This window comes from Pleuronectes platessa, chromosome 19 (assembly GCF_947347685.1).
Source record: "Pleuronectes platessa chromosome 19, fPlePla1.1, whole genome shotgun sequence".
Classification (NCBI taxonomy): domain Eukaryota; kingdom Metazoa; phylum Chordata; class Actinopteri; order Pleuronectiformes; family Pleuronectidae; genus Pleuronectes; species Pleuronectes platessa.
In genome coordinates this window covers 12683916-12705976 of record NC_070644.1, presented here as the reverse complement: position 1 = coordinate 12705976, position 22061 = coordinate 12683916, and the positions used below count along the sequence as shown (strand labels likewise).

Genomic DNA, 22061 nt, shown 5'->3' with positions numbered 1-22061 from the left:
GAAAATTCGCCCATTATCTACTCGCCACCACTAAAGATGAATCGGCTAGTAGCTCTCGAGGAGGACAAGGTTTACCCCAGGGATGGTTGCGATGCCAAAGTGTAACCACACTTGCTGCCAATTACTGCATTTAACTGATGTGAACGTGCGTCTATCACACACAAACGCATTTACTACAAACTGCACCATTTAAAAAGGGTCCTGCTCTTTTTCAGTTTTCTGATTCAACCTCTGCTCTGGCTGAGGGTAGATAATGTGAGGTCACCACCTTCAATGCATCAACTCGACAGATGAAGATATGATTTTACTTGCACGAGAGGCAGTGAAATATTAGCGAAGCCTGGACGTATGATCCAAGTGTGTCAGAAATAATAAACTCACCCGATATCACAACTCTGGACAGAAAGACAAAACGAACAATGTGTTATTGTTTTTGAATTTATTGCAGGTATTCTGTTATGTACATGTTTTATTTACAAACTTTATTCATGTGGTTTAATCTTATTTTGATACCTGTGGACAGCCGTCGAACAATATCCCGTTTTCTATATAAGTATGATTAGAAAATCCTATAAACAATCATAAAAAAACAAGCTATAAAAAACAAAGAGAGAAAGAAAGAAAGAAAGAAAGAAATTGGACCTTCTATCTTTGATACATGCAGAAGCAGGCTGATGTACATGGTTGGGAAAATAAATACTATTGACAAATAACATTCTATTGACTACAAACTTTAAAAAATGTTGCCTTTGTCCACATGTAAAAACGTACCTCTAACATACACTCATTTGTACGATGAAACCGAACTCTGCTTTAGCGTGTAGAGTAAAAATTTAGTTTGAATTTTCCGATTTTACATTCTACGTGGTGTCCAACTGCTACTTTACATGTCGATTGGGTTTGATTGTCAGAGAAGTGCCACTTTGAGGGTTAATACTTAAAAATGTGAGAGCACAAACATCCACTGGGTACAACATGAGACCGCATGGAGCACACAATCAGAGCTTATGCAAAGTTAGAAAAAAAAAGAATCTCCTTCACAAAATTGCAGGGCTGAAACACGGCAAAAATATTGATGGTGTTTGAGATGAACAGTGATGCTATTTTGATGTCTACATATCAAGAATAAGATGTGGATGAACCAGAGCAATTAACAGACATTTCCCTACGAGGGACGGCCAATGTTTCTGTGTAGTTACTGTCAGGTATGTGGAGTGTGTTAAAGGAGACATCCCAATAAATAACAAGCACTTTTTCCCTCAATGCAACATTTTACAGTTTAAACCACATTTTCCTTGTGATCACAACATAACAATTGGTAGAAAGTTGATTTTGTAATATTTCCATTTTTATATAAAAAACTGTTTCCCCAATTAAATGTTTTTCAACATAGCTTTTTTTGCAAATTAGAAAACCAGAACAGGTCAAGGACTTAACCAATTGATTCTCAAGTAATATTGATTAGGGGCATTGAATATTGATAAGAAAGCTTTTGGTAAATTGAGTTTGGTTCAAACTGTGAATTATGGCAATGTGATGTTTCTCCTTTGGGACCTGGAGGGTGAAGGCTACACAGAACTGCCGAGATGTTGAGAATGAAATGATGGAAGATTAATCTATTTTCAAAGTAGTTAAAATGGTGGACGATGGTTGTAACGGTCAACACATACAGCTGTCAATCCCCTTGACCACTTATACTTTGAGGCTGAAGCCCATCCCAATTTTTGGCGGGATAAACAATTTCAAGTTATAAATGTCTAAACTTGTTTTCCACTTCTTACCCCTTTACTGTTGTTGTGGTTGCATTGAGGCCATCAGTTTATTTAGTGGGTTAATTTAGCAGTCTATGATGAGTTGGTACCATGAATGATAAGGCAAATTTTTAACAGCTATGAAGCTAATGGCCATGAAAATTCACATACTACACAAGTCCATAATTAACAGTGTACGATGTGGAAGTACCTAAAATGGGACACTGCAAAGATTTTTGTATTACTTTTCCCGCAACGTCAAATGTTAGTAACAATAATAAACTGCAGTTATATTGTGTTTGTAAGAAGGTTTCATTATATTTACGTTAATAAAGAGAGCTGGATGTAGGCAGGTGAAAAACTGAAATCACTTTGGCTCTTGACTGGACTAAATCTGAATGCAATGCACCCTGCAAACTGTTATATTAGTTAATGACCATAAATCTTGGATCATGATGGCAATATATGGGAAATAAGGTCTAGTTTACTTATCTGGGTTTTTTCTCCTCTAGTGTCATGTTATTGATGTTGTCTATGCGGTTGCATCTTACATGTCTATGTTTTTTGTTTTGCAGCATTAAGATGAATTTAGTTGATGTGCATGTACATGTACCCTGCAGCAGGAAACCAAATAACCGCTCTTACAGATTTAAGAGCACGCAAATTCACCAAAGAGCCACAACAAAAGCTCCCATTCGCTTATTCATATAAAACAAAACCAAAAAAACAACTCATGGCAATGTTACTACAACGTAAGTTGTAAACTACAAACACTTAAAATAAATGGAGAACTCAAGCTAATGTGACAGAAGACAATGTTCTTTTTTTTTTTTACATGAATTCGGGACATGGGTACAAAATAAGAGTTTTGTACAAAAAGAAATGATAAAAACATATTCCCTTGTCTCTGAAGAAAAACTCCACTGCATGAAGACACAATCTACCCGACGCCTGGAGAAGCATCTGAAGCGTTTCCCTCTTCTGATCAGTGTCTGCATTTGTCTGCACTCAAGAAGTCTCTTGTGTTCCTTTTGGTCCGGCTCCTCTTTCTCCATGTTTCTGTCATTTTCTTAAGTGCAGATGCTGTCACAACAAAGTTAAGTAAGAAGATGCTCGCTCTCCTATAGTCAACGCCTCAAATCACACATATCCACGGCCGTCAGCGAACCAACACTGATCTGAATAAGATGGACAGCATCCCTAAAGAGTATAAATATAAATTCATCTAAAACCTTCTGGATTTTGGTCCTTTTTTCCCTTTCACCTGTCGAGGGCAGATAAGCTCTTTTAGCTGTTCTCGTTCCACTCTGGCATGATGCTGACACTATGTACAGTGTGGTACTGGTGTGGGGATAATGTACGTGGGATGCCGTGTGTGTAGAGGTACTCGTTTCCCTGTAGGCCGGACGTTGGCGACTGGATCCCAGCACCGGGGCTGCACTGGCGGCCCAGGGTCGGGTGGGTCATGGAGCTCTGGTACATGGCCGCGTGGTGGCCGTCGCCCAGCTGCGGCGAGGCGTGGCCCCCGACTCCGCCAAGTCTGGACACCAGAGACCCTGAGGTGAAGTGAGCGGAGAAGTGCTGGTAGGGCAGCCTCTCCATCGGCTGCATGGTGGTGACGGAGCAACTCCCATAGGGCGACACACTTGCCCAGGTGTTGCAGCTGATATCCTCCAAACTGGGAACGGGCTCGGCCCCCTGCGATGCGCTGGCGTACATGCAGGCCTGCCGCTGGCTGGATTCGCTGCGGTAGGGCCCCCCGGCGAGGCCCAGGCTCTGGGCGTAGCCGACAGGACGGTAGTAATGGTCCTCCTCACTGGACGAGCTCTCCGGGTAGGCTTTCTTATAGCTGTGCTCACTGGAGTGACAGTCATCCTCCACTGCAGGTAGAAGGACACAGTGAAAGAACAGTGTCACTCACTTGTTCTCTCCCAGTTACAGAAAGTAAAACATTTGCAGTCACAAAAACTTTTTAGATTAATGCAGTTATTAGATTTTGCTCATTAACACCAAAGCAAATTGTATTCTATTATTCTACTAATAATTAATGAATATCATTAAGACAAACATAGTTTATACACAAAATGTGTAAATATATATTTTGTGTATAAACAGACAATGATATTTTGCTTGGATGATTATTGTTCCTTTTTTGCACATATGTTATATATATGTTTGCAGTGATTTATTATCATATCTGTTTTTTATTTGACTTGTAAAAAACTTAATAGAAATATGTGGAAGCATCAACACAACTTTCCAGCAAGAGACCACAGGCATTTGGCAAAGTTGGGCACATGTACAGTTTAATCATTATTGATCTCCCATGTTCTTGTTGAATCTTGTGTTTCCCATATTAAACAAAACCCCTCACACACAGTCACGTTTTCATCTTTATGTTTCAGAGTCTCCTTACCTTTCCTCTTGATGCAGTGGAACTCCTGGCCGTGCTCGTGTGGCAGGGGGTAGGAGCCCGACTGGGGCAGCAAGTCCTGCGAGGTGCTGGTGACCCCGTTCTCACACTGGGAGTACTGGGAGCTCAGGGTGCTCGGGGTGCCCATGCCCTGGACCTCCCCTCTGAACGGACTCTGGCTGGAGCCCACCCTCTGTCGCACTGTGCTGCGAGGCACGACTGGATACTCCTTGGTGCTGGGGATGTGCAGACAGACAGACAGACAGACGTAAGCCAATATTTGGAACTGACCTGAAATATTATTGCAGGTTATAAATAGTGTAGATTAAACATTTCCGGAAATTCTAAAATCTATTTTCAGAGACAACTGTGTTCACCATGAGTGAATCGCACAGCCTCAGGACACACAGGGTGCGATGCTCCTCTGGGGAAAACCCTCTTCAGTGAAAGTGCCTGCATGTTTTTTCCCTCCCATTAATCCATCGATCCATCAATAGATCACTTTGCTACTTTTGGGTCTTTGATTTCAGGGATCGCTTCAGTCGGAACAGTGACCTGGTTTCGCAGTAAGCTCTCCCTTCGAAAAAAAACTGTAACCAAGAGCAGACGTGCGCGGCTCACTGTACTTTGGCAGGAGCGGACAATGGCGTGTAAGACTGATAGTGCGGTTTGGCCTCCCACCAACCTCCATCTATTTGCGAGGTTTTGAGAGGTGAAATTCGTTTCACTTAAAATGTCGTATTATCTTGTGGCACGCACCTACTTAAAGTAACTTAACGTGCGTCGGATACAATCAAGGGCGCCATTTTTGAAAGAAGTGCAGAGACAGAGCAATCGTCCAGGGATTCTTCTCTGCAGCATAAATCATGACGTTAATCTGAAATGCTTAATTACCGAAAGCCCTTTATTCTGACTGTGGCTCAGAATGAAAGGTTATGGGAAGGAAGCAGGATTTTAGCACCTTGTGGACACGCCAAGCAGCTTTTCCAGTGTGGTACGATATGGGATTTCTGCATTTGAATACAGGCACACAAACACACACAAGGTCTGTATTGGCTGCACAAAGGGAGGGTGGGGGGGGGGTGGGTGGGCTGTATAAGTTAAGAAACCAGATTTTGTCCTTTGAAAAAGTGTTTTCCGCGCAGTATGGACTCCATCCCTCATCTGGACTGAATAACAGAGAGAGAGAGAGAGAGAGAGAGAGAGAGCAATGTGGTCGTGTACTGCCTTGGCTGCTGGACCAAACGATACCACCGGTTCAGCACACACGCAAACACACACACACACACACACACACACACACACACACACACACACACACACACACACACACACTCACACACTCACACAAGCTGTTGGAACATCCTGGTATAGAAGGAGTGCGGAAAGGAGATGTTGCAGCCGTGTGTCAGAGGTTCTTCCAAATGGACCATAAAAGTCTTCGGCATGAAAACTGGCCGAGGATCAAGAACTACACTTACATCAGTGAAAGTTACGCTCACAACTGGCTTACGCTGGGCTGGCTGGAGGATTAAAGCGGGGCTTGTTCAGCGACAGTGTGACCATGGATGTCAGTTAATGCCCGTCTAATTGTGTGGCGACATTTATCTACTCATTTGACATCATTAAGTTTGTGTCAGCATCTCCATTTATTACAGGCCAGCAGCAATCAAAGCAAAGGTTCTCAAACATTAAAGAACCAAAATCTTGGGGTTCCATGGTCAAGTTTCCATAAAAACTAACCCTTAACCCTGACTTATTTACTATTACACTATCAATTTCCAAATGCATTGATAATTGCTATAGCTACCTTTGCATCCTGGACATCCTGTGCAGCTCCATGTCGTCACTCCCACGAAAACCTTTTGCAAACGGGTTGTTCTCAATCTTCAGCTGAGTTATCTGCAAAACACAAAACACACTGGACATCAGTGACACATCCTCTGCAATGAAAACCATTTGTGACAAGATCTTACACTAAAAGTAGTGTTTTTAAAAAAGCGTTACACGCTCAAAAGCAGCAGCTATTTAAAAGGCAACATTTCTGTCTTCCTCCTACTATCAACAGTCACGTCCTCTTCGGCTGGAGATTAATGTGATGGCCTCGTGACAAGATGTTTGTGTGGAGCCTAGTTTTGAAGTTTCTTTGGAAGCACCTAGCTGCTTTACAAGTCACTGGAGTGAACAAAACAATAGATCACGTTTCCAGAAACTTAAGATGCCTTTAGGGATCCTCAGCTAAACAATTCAATAAAAGCAATAATACATATTTTCTTTCACAATTTATTATGTTACATTTGATGCTCTCTGGCTCGGCAGATAGTTGGCGAACGCCTGACAGACGCAAATAATGTGATCTATTATATGATTTTATGTTTTTCAGAATACAAACACAAGCAGAGAGCCACCCTGAAACAGTGAGTGACAAAAGAGGTAATAAGTACAATCCAGGGATATCCCCCTCAGGTAATTAGTTGGCAGCTCTCGTGTGCTCGGAGTTCTCTGACTGGACTGGAGGTTTGTCTACACGCTGGCTGACACTTTTACCAAAACTTGTAAAAAATCTCTCATCACGTGACACTCTTGCTTCAGCTTCTCCTCCTAATGCAGCCTGGCAAAGCATTTGCATATTGTTTTTTCTTTAAGAATAAAAAGTTCAGGGTCTTGTTGTGCTCTCTTGTAACCCTTCCAAGAAGAAATACCAATAACCCGCTCCAAAGCGATAGCCTGAGCTCAGTTTACAGAAAAGGAAAAGTAACATATTTTGCTAAACACATCTGTTATCTCCTGCTGACATGGGCCCAGAGGATTGGAAATAATAAGAATGGAAAATTTGAAAACTGTTAAATATAATTTGGGAGCATGGACTCAAGACAATCAGGCAAAGTTCACTCACAACTTCGAAGACTAGACTATGTCCAAACTGTACTCATTAAAAATAGCCAAGGCCTATAAAACAATTCTCCAGATGTACTCAAAATATTTTATAATGTTCAAATTGGATATAAGCAAAAAATAAAAAGGTGGTTAGGAGCTGAGAGTGAAGCAGGTGAATTGGACGCAGGCCCGCAGCACATATTGTTCCAGCAGATGTTCGACTGTTTGATTAAACAGTCGTGCCAAAGCGCCAGGAAATCAGAAATGCTGTGTTTTTCCTGCAGCTCCGCAAAGCCCCAATAATTAGCCCCGAGGTTACGATCTCAGTCCCCCCAATAACATGTTTGAAAATAATGAATGGTTCCTTCAGAATGTCGGTCATTTGCGCTTCCTGTTCCCAGAGAGCGCGGGGGTCTCCGATTGGCTCCGGGGACATTATGAGCGCTCGCCCCCTTTTTCTGCCACATCCTCCCCAAACTAAAAACATGTAGGCCAACATGGTTAAATGATGTTAAACAGACGCTGTTTACAGATATCTGGGATCGCGAGGTTTTTTTTCCTCTGCAGAAATGTTGGACGCAGGGTAAATACCAAGTTTGATTTCTGCTTCTTTCCCCAGAGCCTTAAAACTCAAATACAAGTAAAGATATAAACAACTGGGAGGCTTCACGGCCTCGAGACATCACACATAGGTTTAGACATTTAACTTTAATTCAGTGCTATTATAGTTTATGTCCGTTTCTAAATCATTGAGTGATAAGACCAACAACCATACGGTACAGTATTTGAGCTTTTACGCACACATTACGCACACGAGTTAACGTTCTACTCATGAAAATAACACGTTACGCCTTCAAGAAACTAAAGAGACAAATCAAACCCCCAAAAGAGAATACGTAAAATAATAATATTGTTGTTATATCAGTTATATTTAATAAATAATCAGGATGAGCTTTCTGTTTTCTTTTAAATCGTTTCCCCCAACCAGAACCGGTAATAACCTGCAGTTTCATTTTCCGCATCCATCACCAGCACACAAACGGCTATTGTGACAAATAAACAAGATCAATAATGACTGAATATAACCCATCGATCTGATAATAAACTAAATACAACCTGCACAGTTTTCCTGCCACTTTGGCAAGTATAAGACTAAACAATTAAGTGGCACAAACTTTTCAAAGTGTTCTCAAATTAAATTCAAGGATTTTTTTGCAGATTCGTATTTTTTCAAGGGAGTTTCTAATCATTATTATGATTTATTTAGATCCACAATAACAGCATAGTATTAAAATACATTATTATTATTATTATATCTCAGCTTATCATCTAAGAATTATTATTATTATTAGTAGTAGTTTGCCTTTTAATATTAGAAGAAGGCTATAGTTTTATTATTATCTTTACAAATAATTGTATATTATTATTTAGTGGCAGTAGTACTAGTAATAATAGTAGTAGTATCACTCTAAGTATTAGTAGTAGTTGGGATCTATCTATTTCATCCGCAGCGTGTCTCTGTCCACAAAGCGCTGCAGGACTGTGACTGGGACAAAGTATCCTGAGGTCAGACGTGGTCTAGTCGAGTATCTGCAGCTTTGTCTCGTCTGCCAGAGACTTCACGTGAAATCGGACGTGGCCAGTCTCACAGCGACAAGGCTTCACCGCTGCACCTCACAGACAATCCGGTTTACCGTCAGCAAAACGGGCCTAATTCAAACGAAGTCTTGTGTGAATGACATAATAATCATAGGTGATATAGTTTAGCTGGACAAATAAATTAGCCATTTATCCAATCTGCGTTTCTTCTGTTTTTAAAATATGCAACAGGGCTCTGTTTGTATTTGGAGTTAATGAATTTGGATCATAAAACGCGCTTTGAATTTAAAAAATAAATAAATAATCCAAAAGTGGCCCACGCACGAAGCACGTACCTTATGGTTCTGATAGGACGTGACCGCGATGAAGGCAGTCTCCGGGAAGACGTGCGTGCAGAAGGCCGTGTTTTTGGAGCCAAAGCCGTTGTTTTCATCCGCCTTCACGATGTGGATCCGGGGCTGGTACTTGTGCATCGAATTCAAGATGATCTGCAAGAAAGACAACATCACAGATTTTGATGAAGAAATTGAATAAAAATAAAAATATACAACAACAAAATACAACGTCTCTTCAGGTCTGTTTGGAGGAAGAAAGTAGGAAGTGAAGTCCAGATGCTCTGACAGCATTTTGGAGTAGTGTACGATTTGAATGAAGAAGAAAAAAATATACACCATTTCCCCGGAAGTCCTCGCTTTGGCATAATATATAATAACTGTAATACATTGTTTGTTGCTTTGTTAGTTTGGTTATTTATGCTTTTTTGTTGCCATGGCAAATGTTATACACTTGCATCTAAGATGAAGACACACGAGTGAAGCGCCTATAGGGTAAGAATACTGAAAATGTTATTTATTTTAGGCAGAATGATGATATTCACCACTAAGATAAAACTTTGTGAGTCATTCATTGCAGCAAAGTGACATTTTACAGCCATATTTCTTTTTTGCATGAAAAGAACAATGGGCTTGACAGCTAGTTAATAAAAATATATATAATTCTTCAATCTCAAAGAACCTTAATAAATCAATTTAAATGGGACGTTTTCAATCGAAACTGAGTAACTATACTTCTTTCTGAAAAAAATACATACATTATTTTACATTATAAAACTTTTATCGTTTTATAAAAAAATTACTCATTTGAACTTTCTCCTTATTTAAAGAAGTGAAAAGCTCTGACTTGTTCTCATTCAGCCTGAAAACTAAATAAAATCTTGCATGTTATAATTATTACAGGAGTGTTCCCATGGTAACAGGGATGCCTGAGGAGTCAAGCAGAAGGGTAACAGGCTGACAGGAGCCTGTCCTCTCTCCAGTTGCCTGTAGCCTGACTCTCCCAGTCTGCTCTAAGTGATGACTGCTACCAGTGGAGACCAGTGGCGACACGGAGACGCGGTCCACACAGCTGAACTTGAGCCTTGAACTTCTCTTTTGAGGCCCTCTCATCCGTGGGTCTTAAGTCTAATTGTTTTGACGGAACGGGGGTCATGGTCGTCGGCCCTGTGGAAATCTAATGGTTTGTATTTTCACCAGATCCACTTACGTTTACAGATTAAAAGTAGAGTTTTTTTTCTCCTTCCCCTCCTCTTAACTCCCCCTCCAGTTTGCACCCAGCCCCCCCCCCCCTCACGTCTCTTCTCCCATAGGCATTCCTCTTATCTGTTATCTCAAAGCTTGTTTTTGTACCTGCCTTTCACTGCCAGCCCGAGAAGGGACAAGGGTTTCGCCCTGACCCCCGAGTACCTGTGGGGGCATCCTGTGTTATTGCACAGCCATGACCCCAGAGTGCTTTTTTAGGAGCCAAGTGAACCGTAGAGGCCTACACAGATGATACAATGGTCATCCATTATTAATTTCCAGTCCAACTTGATCTAATTACATGGTGCAGTAGGTTTTTGTGATGGGTAAAAATGTGTGTCAACTGCCTGCCATGCACCGCGTAGATGCAGGATGATTTAATGGAAGCTGCCGGCACTGTGCAGAACATATCAGTGATCATTTGTCGGGTGTATCTCTGTGGATAAGCAGGATGTAGAGGAGCGGGCGACTCGCAGATGGAAAACCAACTTTTGCAAATTCTACAACCTGTCATAAATAAAATATTTGCAGGAAACTTGGATCTGAGCTCAGGATAGTTTCTAGACTGAGAAAGATTCTGTCTTGCAGCAGTGTTTTTCTATATATACACATCACTTCCTTCCTGTTTGGATGCACATAAGCGGCTCTAACTTCCTATTAGAGGACTTCTCTGATCACAGTGCAGTTAAAAAGTAGGTTAAACTGAACCTTTCCCCATGCACGCATTCATTGCTGACTGATTTGAGGTCTGCAGACGTGCGTCCGAGATTTGGACAAACCACAACAACAGGCCCATCAATGGAAACCCATCACTCGGCACATTACAAGGTTTTAGAGGTTAAAGATGTCAGTCGCTGTGACACAGCACAAGTTGCATGGAAATTTTCCAGTGTACATTTCACCGTGAAAAAAAAGTATGGTCCACTGACTGTGGGTTCCCAAAGTCCAGTGTTAGTAGAGGGGTTGTGTGTGTGTGGGGGGGTAGTGGTGGAGCTGCAGACCACCCACTGGGGCCCCAGCACACGCCTCGTCTCCCCGGCCCAGCCGCTGCCCTGCCTGGGTCTCAGTATCTCTGCACCCCCCCCCCCCTGCCTGACTCTAGATGATAGTATTTAATGATAGTGAGGGATCACTTTGGGTCTCGTGCCGCTGCCCTTTGCTTTCAAGTTCCACCACATCAGAGAGTTTTCCCCGAGCCTCGGGATTAGCAGGCTTTGTACACCATCATCTATTGCTCATCGCACACTGCCATTCGAATATAAACAGTGCGATCCTCACACTCCACCCTCCTGGCCAAAACATGTGTGGGAAGACAGGGAGACGAGTGCGGGAGCAGAGGGAGGGAGGAGGAGGGGGCGCGGGGAGGAGAGATGAACGGACCACGGACAAATATTCCTGGAGTTGAGGGAAAGATCAAAGTAGGGGCTGCAGCTCGGTATGAAACCTGAGACAAAAACAAATGACTTTTTAGGAATTTAAGAAAACAACACTTATTTGCTTATCCAGGCCCATAACGATGAGACTGTAGGTTTAAGAGGTAGTCGGAGAGATACTCTGCAACAAGTACAAGTACTGCACAGTGGTATATATATATAGGAGTGCACATGGATTCACAGGAAAACGTAGATAAGTTTCAAAAGTCAGACTAGTTATTAACTCCAGAGTATTGTTATCATATATGATGTACTTCTACCATTAGTTTTAGCAATGCATTAAGCAGCCAGTTGTATGAAACTCATTCAAACCACACAGTTGTATACTTTAACTGAGAGCAACATCATATTTTATTATATGATTACCTGGTTTGTAAAACGCTACAGTCACTATATAGTAAACTAAATAGTAAGTCAAAAACTACAACATGTTAAATGTAATGCAGTGGAAGAAAAAGTATTAAGTGGAAATCCTTAAGTACAAATGGCCCGGGAGTTCAGAAAATGAACTGAGTTCCTTCTAACAACTTTTGTAGTGATTTTTTACGAACATGCACGAATTAGAATTTTCATGAAAGCATTTTTCTCTATAAAACCAGATCAACTATCAGTGAATTCAACTATACGGAGAAATTGACCTCAAAACTATATGATCAATATGTAAAATACTGGTAGAGACAATCTATGTGCATCTATACATGGAATATCACCACAATGTGTTGTGGTGAAGTACACCCGAGATGTAGCTGATGTGTGTATGTGTATGTAAACTATGTCTGCCTGAAAATATCAGTAAAAAAAAAGTTACAAAAAACAAACAAAGCGCTTAAAGAAGAATATAATCTGCGTTTCTTCCAATAAGCTTCTGTAAATACAAATATTTGTCAGGGGATTGTTGCACCTGAACCTCTTCATTTGAATTTTTTTTAAAGTTTGCACAATCAACCCTGTACACAAACACTCAGGCCTCATGTGGCGTCGCCTCCCTCGCTTCCCATTAGACGCTGGCCCCAGTGCTGAGCTGTGAGCTCAGCCCTGCTCCCTCCGCTGACATGTGTCTAATTACCAGACATTTCTGGAGAACGGCGTCTGCTTTACAGGCCCCTGTCCCGAGCGGTTCCAATCTGCATCAGCAATATGTTTCGCTCTCGTGTCTCACTCCTGGTAATTATAAATCATCTACAACTTATTTCAACCAGCTGCACCAACAAGCTGATGGAGGAGGTTTCTGGCCGGCCACCAGCATTTCATTTATGAATCCCCTGGTGCTGTCTCCCAGCACAAAAGGGGGCGAGCCAGGAACCACTGCAGCCAATCAAAAATGCACTTTAACCCAAAATTTACAATTGTGCGCACATTCCGACCGAGCTCCACTTTCATTTCGCCAGCTGGGCCCTGGCAAGGCAACAAGCTTTAAAGGTGCCATGTGGGTAGATAAAGGCTTTAGTGTGTGTGTGAGTGTGTGTGTGTGTGTGTGTGAGTGTGTGTGTGTGTGTGTGTGTGTGTGTGTGTGTGTGAGTGTGTGTGTGTGTGTTTGAAAGAATGCACACTCATTTTTGTGTTTTTTGCATTGAATCAAAAATGTGACTCCTTTATATTATGTTACAAATTGATGATAAATGACATTATCTCGATTAACTGTGTTAATAATTGATCTTCTGTGTTCATTGGGCATGATAACTGTAAAACAGTTAATATGTAATAACTATAAAACTGAAACAAAACCAGGTTTTCTGTTAAGTATTAGCTCTGCCTCTTGATTACACAAATTTACAGAAAACCACTTAAATAATCAACCTTTTTTCTGAACCTTATTTAGTTTAATCATCACTAGCTGCACACTCCTCATAAAAACATCACATTTCTTGTGTTTTCCTTGTAATTACACATCTGCCCATTAGGCAGGGCAGCAGCTGATCATGCGCCTGTAGCAGATCTCATGTTGTTTCCTTTCATGACTGGGCCCATCGGTGAAAGCAAATAGTCTCACTATTCAGTTTCTAGATCTAATTAGGCCTTGATGTGCTCAGAATTTGATAAAAACCTGCCTGGGCCTCATTTGTAGCCGGAAAACCAGGTGATGAAGTAAGTGATGCTTGTGTTTTCCGTTTTGGGGGTTAAGATGGGAATATTGAAAACCTGGGGCAAGTTATTGAGTTCAGAATAATGAGGAGGCAAAGTTCGGAAATGGGTACCATGCTGTCCCTTACTGGTGCTGAGCGAGGTGATGGGAAGGATACAACGGCCTCTGTCAGTTTTTGGCTTGAAAAAAGTGCCCGAATACTTCCTTTTACTTATGAGAGCTGACTTCCAGGAGGTCTGCAACTTTAATGCATCTGGGGGGTTGGTGTAACAAGCCCCAAGAACAAAACATACCAAAGAGGCTCCAACATGCCGGTACAACAAACATGTTGTTCAATGTTGGCAGGAGAAAAGGATCTAAATTCAAATCATACTTTTGACTGGAGTTTGCTCCAGCTTGAAGTCATGGAGGTTTCTTGCTTTTACTGGATCATATATTATGTAATTTGTACATTTTTAAAGGAATGCAACAGCAAATAAATGCACATTTAAAAACTAATTAACTTTGCCAGAGCAACTATTCATTGAGCAATTTCCTCAAAAAAACGTTATGTGTGCAAAGAAATAAATAACAAATACTATTTGGAATTATTTAAGTTTTGTTTTGCAGTGTTTTTATCTTTTTCATCACTTTTGCTTTAATTGTCATAAAATATTATAGATCTCAAAATATAAAACATGATTTCTGTATGAGAAAAATAGTTAGATCATAGTTTATCCAACATTTGAAAAGTTAAGACATTTTTTCTGACAGAAAATGCATTTTTGGAAGTCAAACGCTTTCTACTTAATCAATCTACTGTAACCAGACTTTCATTTCAACTCCATAACCTGGATTCTAAGGTCTGAATATTTTCTAAACCAAACCTCTGTTTCTCAAAAGCCCACAGCAGAAATTTAAAAACAGAGGGAGTTTGAAAGATAAAAAATAAATAATCAGGAAAAATATGTAGAAGGTATAGCCCAGGTAACAGCAGCCCAACAACAAGAGTTTTTTCCTCGGACTTTAGTACAAAATGCATTGTTTGCATCATGTATTCAGAAGAGTCACCAGTGATTGAATAGAGCAACAATAAAACATCATAACGCAACAAAAAAAAAAAAAAAATGCAGGAGGACCTGAAATTGTTTGGTTGAATTTTTAAGCATTGATGCTGCACAATCCTGCAAAGTTACATTTCTTTCAAACCAAGTAAATTAAAGGTTTTCAAAGTTTTTCAATAATACATTTTAATTCTAATGTAAAAGAGGCGTAAAGATTTTGTTTTTACGTCGGCTCTCCATATTTAAAGTTTAATGTTTTAACTAGCCAAAATCTAAATCTAGTGCCTTCAGTTAATATATAATTTAATCGTTTTCTTTACTAATAATCATAATCATAATAATACAGAGTTTTAAACTAAGCGACCCAAAAAATATCATTATCAATTCTCAGCTATGAAAACCAGCGTTTGTTCTGTACAGGGTTTTTACAGAGGCCTATAGATGAGTAGAAGAGGAGCCCACGCTGCTGAAGTGCCGCTGAGCATCAAACCATGAGAAAACCCACACTTCTGGATCAACACAGTGTCGCGTTATCATTACATCCACAGCGACACGGGGCTGTGACACTACAGAATAGATGATATAGGCCTAGGCACCTACGTGTCCGAACGGGTCCAGGTGGTTGTTGGTCAGTTTCAGCTTCTGGAAGGAGACGAGCTGCCTCATCCAGTGCGCGCCCGTGGCTGGAGAGTCCGGGTGCACGTAGAGCCTCCCGGGCATGGCGGGCTCTGCCTTCCCGGTCACGGACCTGGAGCACAGCAGCACAGTCGCACCGTCACAATTCGCAAGGACACCCACAATCAACCGTGCATGCGCAAAAACACTGGGAGAGCTGGACCGTGTCCGTGGAGTGAAAATTTAATTACGCTACAAGTTCCATTGTATTTAGACTCTTATATCACATTATTGCATTTGTTAAAATGAGCAGATTAATTTCAGAATTTAAGGGAATTTATGAAAAATCGGAAAAAGCACAGTGTTTTCCAAATTAAAAAAGGCTAGTTGAAATACGCTCATTTAATTATGCTGCACAACAAGGTTTACTTTCATTTCTATACAGGCACTTTAAAAGTTTAAAAACTTTGCATTAAATGAAATTGATTATTGATTATGATTGAACTGCAGTGCCGTCGTGTTTAACGTTTCATGAGGTTGGTTTTGGATCGTGGTTAGATTAGAAACCATCTTCCAACACTTGGATCAAGAGTAGTATTAGTTCCAGGAGAGACTTTGGACAGGTCATTATCGGCAGTATTGGCATGCAGTCATCCTCTCTAAGTATCTCCTCATTGAAACGCACTGACCCAAACAGGGCATTCCTGACCAAGGTTAGACAGATCGACATGACACTAAATAAATATGTTTGTGCTCCGTCGTGAAAGAGAGCCTTGTTGCACTGCGCATATAGAACTGCTAGAGCTTTGGGGAAAAGTCATCAAACATCTATTCAACACCGGCACGAACGTCTCTCTCTGCTGACCACACTTCTTGGCAACCATTAAAAAACACACACTTCATAATTCTCGGGGAATGAATACGTTTCACTTCCGATTCTCGTCCATCCTCATCCCTTCTCTCGTCCTGAGAGAGAATGGCGACCTCCCAAACAATAACCGCCACATTTTACTGAAACTTACTGCGCGTAATTGTGCGTAAAGGGTTTCTGGAAGGAATATAAAAGTCCTTAAGAATTGTAGAAACGTAGAAGAACTTTACTTACCATTTATTATCAGCGAATTTGTATCGATGATCATCTGCAGGAACAACATCCATCAGGAGGATATATTTAGTTTTGGGGTTTAGTCCCGTGACCTTCGCTTTGAAGCTGGGGAACATTCGCCTGTGAAGGACAGAATACGGTTTATAAAGCGCGGTGTGGTATTTCTGTCCCATGTCTGGAAAAATATACAAGCAAAAATAGACTGTGGTGTTTTTCCAATGGTTTTGTGCTCTGTATAAAAAATCACTAGTTTTTACAGAGTTTGGCCATTTTCCAAACGTTTGAAGGGCGCAAGCATCCGTGGCACGCTCGTGAAATTGAATGAATGGAAATTAATATTTGTAAGAATAAATTGTAATGATTCAAAATTGCCAACAAACTAAAGTCAGCTCGCGCATGGTGCTTTAAGACGTCTTACAACAGGTCTGGAAATGTATTTTCTTTGCCGTGCGTTAGGTCTGAGTGGGGCCTGGGCATTATAAAACGTTTTGACACTGTGAGCCAGATGTTAGCTGGATCCTTTTAGTAAATCACTTGGGCATTTGGTATCTGCCATACAACAGAAAACACACATATATGAGAACACGCACGCACGCAGGCACGCACACACACACACACACACACACACACACACACACACACACACACACACACACACACACACATGATGTGAATAAGACTCGTGAGACAGGGGGGAGGGCAGCAGACGAGGGACGGATACTGTGTTAATATCGTTCCACGCCAAAGACATGAGCGAAATGAGTGACGGGAATATAATGGAGACTTTGTGCAGCTGTGAGAAAACAACTGCCTTACGCCCGCACAATGAAATGTAGCCGTGCTGAATTATAAATGTTCATCGTTCAGCGATGAGCCACGGGGCATGTGTGTGTGTGTGTGTGTGTGTGTGTGTGTGTGTGTGTGTGTGTGTGAGTGTGTGTGTGCAGACACCAGCGGTCATGATGCATATATGCAAGTCCCACTCAAGTCGACGTGCGTTATTTTGACTGGATGCAGTCAGAGGGCAAACGTGGAGCTGACAGCGGGACACATGTACGGTAACATGTTGCAGGCAAATGTGTTGCAGGCAAATGTGTTGCCGGCTGGCAGGACGGACACACGCACACAAACACAATTATGTTTTTAACACCAACAATTATGTCCATTCGATGCAGGCTGATTGGTAAATCCATATATTTCCCCGCAGGCCCACCCTGCAGACTTAAATGCAGCCTATGTTCACTTTTGTTGCTCCAGAGCGTTAAAGCGTCCACCAGATGCTCTGGGTTTTCTCTGCAGCTCCCCACACTGTGCATTTCCAAATCCCCCACGCGAGGAACAAAAAAATCCAGTCTATGGTCTACCTTTTAACTCACAAATGGGTCCATATAAAATGAATACACACTGATTCACCGTCAATAAGTAAACATACAAACTCTTGATGTGATGAATTCACAAAACTTTTCTTTAGTTTGGTATCTTACCTTCCGGCTTTGGTGATGATCATCTCCGTGCCCACCTCGTCAAACTTCATCCACAGTTCCCTCTCGTGCAGGTAGACTTTTATGCCTTCCATTCCCTTCAAAATAAAACAACTCAGTGTCAACAGTGCTCATGGATTTTACATGAAAAAGAGCCTACCCACATTTTACGCAGAGGTGTCACACAATACTCTGGAAGTTTTGGGGCCTTTGGAGTTGGTGAAATAGAACAGCATGTCCTCGAAATTAATTTCTAAATGACTGAAGGTTAAAACGAAACATTCGTTTTGAATTTAAAGACACTTTGGAGCAATGGGACGCTGCAAAGTCCAATCAATAAATAATATAGGATTTGTAGTGACAACGAAACCCCTCATGTAACCTCTTAGAAACTTTATTTCAACATCAGGCAATAAATCATTCTGCACTTGTTGGGCCACAGCATAAACACTTAAACTAAATACAGACCATAATAAGGCACGGTGGATGTCTGAGGAGGAGCATATTCTACAATGCAGAATACAAATATAGTCTCATGTTCAGCCACAAAATATTGGTTACTATTATGTTTCCAAAATTGTCTAATGAGTAATGTCAGTTTCTTGGAGCCACTCGCTATAGTTATGTATAAGTCAGACTACACATACAGGAGGTATAAAAAGTCTACATGTTAATAAAGATGTAGTTTGGAAACCAGTAGAATTGATCCACTCCCATAAGCAGACACACTATTTTCTAGTTCTGAGACATTTATGGATATTTTTGTATCCACAGCAGCAACATAACACCCGTAGGAATATGTATTTCGTGTGGATGTGACCTCGGTGTGAAGCCTGGAGCAGAGAGTGAGGCCTAACGCGCACGCAGCGCTACTGACCTGCTGGATGTAAGTCGTCTGGGACGATGGGGATTTGCTCGAGGTCCCGTTCTGCTTCTCTGATTTACTATCGCTCTGGGCTTCCCTTGAATCCGAGCCACCGGGAGAGTTCTCGAGGCCGAAAGTCTCCTCTTGGTCCGCCATGATGAGGATCACCGAGAACTTTACCGCCCAAGCTGCACGGAAGACCCAGAACAACAAGACATGTCAGAGCGCATGGATGAAGCCGTTTAGCAACATTATTACACAGTGCTACTTATTTTTAAGATGTTTAGGAGCATGTATACTGACAGACACGAGTTCAGTTCTTTGCTGTGTGGCCACAAAGTTTTCTCATTTTCAGAAGTGCGGTGTGACTACAGGATATTGCGCACGCTACTGGCACAGACATCAAAATACAGTTAGATTTCAAATAAAAGCACAAACACACCTTCACATCAACCCGATTGAAAATTAGACTAAATTTTTCAGATTAACGTCAAAAGGAATTGAATTTAATGTGTAATTTTTCACATTGGCTGAAGTTTTGGGGACTCATGCAAATATTACTATAACAAATCTAGTCGATTATAAAGTCATGAACAAAGATATGATCTAAAAAAAATATGGATGACATGAAATATTTGGGGAGAGTATTTCTGCATATTGAGCCATAACCTTCGCTTTTGAGGAAACACGTTTTTTCTATTCATGATCCCAAAACAAAAGACACGAGCTTTGTTGTTACATCGCAACATGGTGAAGATCCAGGACAAAGTGAAACATACTGATCCCCCCCCTAAAAAAAACACCTCTATTCACAGAAACTGACTCTTAAACGGAGAGAATCGATTCCTCCAGCGCAGAGTAACCTTTACTTCATGTGAATTACAACAATGAGCGCACGTAGCCGGATGAGAGCGGGATCCTCTTACCTAAAAACACAAAAACACGCCGTACGGGTTTGGAGTTGACCTCAGCGATGGTTCAGAAACACGGTCCCGTCTGTCTTAAAACTGTGCAGTTATGCCCCCCAGTCCAGAGTCAGTTAATCCAGGCGTTTTGCTCTGTGGAGCTGCACAGCCTCCATGAATCCTGCGCTCTCCCTCCTCCTCGTCTCACGGTTACTCCTGATTTCCTACGAGCAGCGGCTGCGGAGATCCTCCTCCTCGGAGCTCAGTGACAGCCTCGACGCGCTCCTCGATCGGTGCCTTATTTTACGGCCGGGGACCGTTTTAGTGAGCCGAGACCGCCGATAGCACCGAGCAGTAAAGCTGCAGTCGAGTCCCAGAGGAGCAGGTCCGTCACCTCCTTCTTCCCTCCTCCCTCTCTCTCTCTTTCTTCCTCTCTCTCTCTCCCCCAGCCTCTGCCTTGTCAATTCTACGTCTCCCACTCTCTCTCAGGCGCGCTCCCTCCCTATCCAAAGCCTCCACTGCGCATCAATGACCAACCGTGCGAAGCGGAAGCATAGTCCACGACGTAGATTGTTGGAGAAGGGGGAGGAAAGGGGGGTGTTGAGGGGCATCCTGCATAGACATAGCATTGGATTATACCCTAAATAAGAATTCCTTCCAGGTCCCCATCCCAGCTCTTCTGATTGTTGTCCTCTAAACTGCTCAATGAGTAGAAGTAACCTACTTGACCGTTTCGTGCGTAATTACGCACAGTTTCTTACTGTGATATTCAGAGAATAAACTTCATTAAGAAGAACACCAAGTCTGTATCTGACATATGGATCAGTTGATACATGAAAGCCACCATGTTCGGTCTGCTTGTAGCGGAGGGAATGACAACAAATGAATTGATTAATCGACCATATGCTTTTGCCTGTAGTTCGATTACTGTCTGGGCAAACGTTTTCTCGAGCATGTTAATTCTTTAAATTATCCCGTTATTTAACCGACAGAACAGAGGCTCTTATGGAGTTCAGTGCATTAAGACCCAAACAGATCATATGTTCATAGGGGGGAAAAAAACATTACACCAGTGGATGTAAAGAGAATATTTTAAGGCCAATGGGTTCACACAGGTTTAGTCAGCACACGGCAGACCGTTGCACAGACATGACATAAAAAGGAACACAACAAACCACAAGAACATTTAGTACCAGAGGGTCTAAAACTGCATGGAGCCACGTTTACAATGAGTGTAGGTTAGATTACAGACGCTCATGAAACCGACCTTATCACGCACTGCCAAAATAGCCACTTTTTCATTTTGCGCAAGAGGTCATCCGCTTTGATGGGGCACTCGTTGGACCTTTTACCTGTCCAAACGGAATTTTATGTTTCGTCATCGATTAAAAAGTTATCTGTAATTTGATTGATGGAGAATAATTCCAAATGGGTCCCTCCTCTAAAACAAGCACACAGTTGGAAATAATAGATTTAAGGCAGCAGCAAATATTTGATTCAGTAAACAGCACAGGACTCGTCAATAGTTGTCATTTTTTGCAGTGTGCGCTCTTAAACGTCTCATTTGCAGTTTGTGGCTCTTATCTCATTACGCAGGCATCCACATAGTCACTTTCCCCTCCAGTCAGTGTGACGCAGAGACTGTATTCGCTGTGTGTTTGTCTATTAGCGAGGTGTCAGTATTAACACCCACATCATGTAAAACGCTGTAATTTATCTGAACTGAAAAGCAGATTAATGAAGGATTAGTAGCACAAATTTGGTGGTGAAATTAAGGACCGAGGGCAGAGCTGTTCAAATTAGAGCTGGTCCTATAATAGTTTGAGGTGAAATAGCCAGAATAATTTATTCAGAAAAAGGAAAACATTTCTTGAAAGTCTGGAAACAAAGGAGGCCCACTACACTGATTATAGTTGTTATTGACGTATTTTGGATTTTCAAACTTATATGGTTCTCGCTGAAGCTGCAGCTTTACTCTGTGGTATATCTGTTTGCTTTTTAAAACTACATGTAATGAATAAGCTGTAAGAAGACGTCAAGATGTTTGCACGGTACAGACACGGACACACACACGGACCCACACACGCATGCACAGAGCTCTGAAAGACTGCCTCTCCATTACTGTATCAACACAAGCAGGGTTTGCAGACTTTGGACATACAGAACTTATACTGCACCAATGTTTTTCTTTTTCCAAAGTGGAAAAATGACTTGAATGTTGGCATATATGATGAATAGATGCAATTAGTTTCACAGGGTTTTCGCACGCTAATACCGGAGATAACTAATTGAAACCTAACAGATAGAACATAGG

General features: G+C 41.6%; 1 protein-coding gene across 2 annotated transcripts; it reads right to left on the bottom strand.

Moving 5' to 3' along the window:
• Nucleotides 1–3038: 3038 nt before the first annotated feature.
• tbx5a (T-box transcription factor 5a) lies at nt 3039–18998 on the bottom strand. Of its 2 annotated transcripts, none has more exons than XM_053411416.1 (8): nt 18846–18998; nt 17981–18075; nt 16497–16616; nt 15377–15524; nt 8976–9128; nt 5975–6066; nt 4168–4400; nt 3039–3631 (listed from the first exon to the last, which is right to left on the bottom strand). In XM_053411416.1, the coding sequence occupies exons 1-8, from the start codon at nt 18996–18998 to the stop codon at nt 3039–3041; spliced, it is 1587 nt and encodes a 528-aa protein (XP_053267391.1). The 2 variants fall into 2 exon arrangements, with proteins under 2 accessions (XP_053267391.1, XP_053267392.1); XM_053411417.1 differs by having other exon boundaries at nt 18855–18998.
• Nucleotides 18999–22061: the final 3063 nt, after the last annotated feature.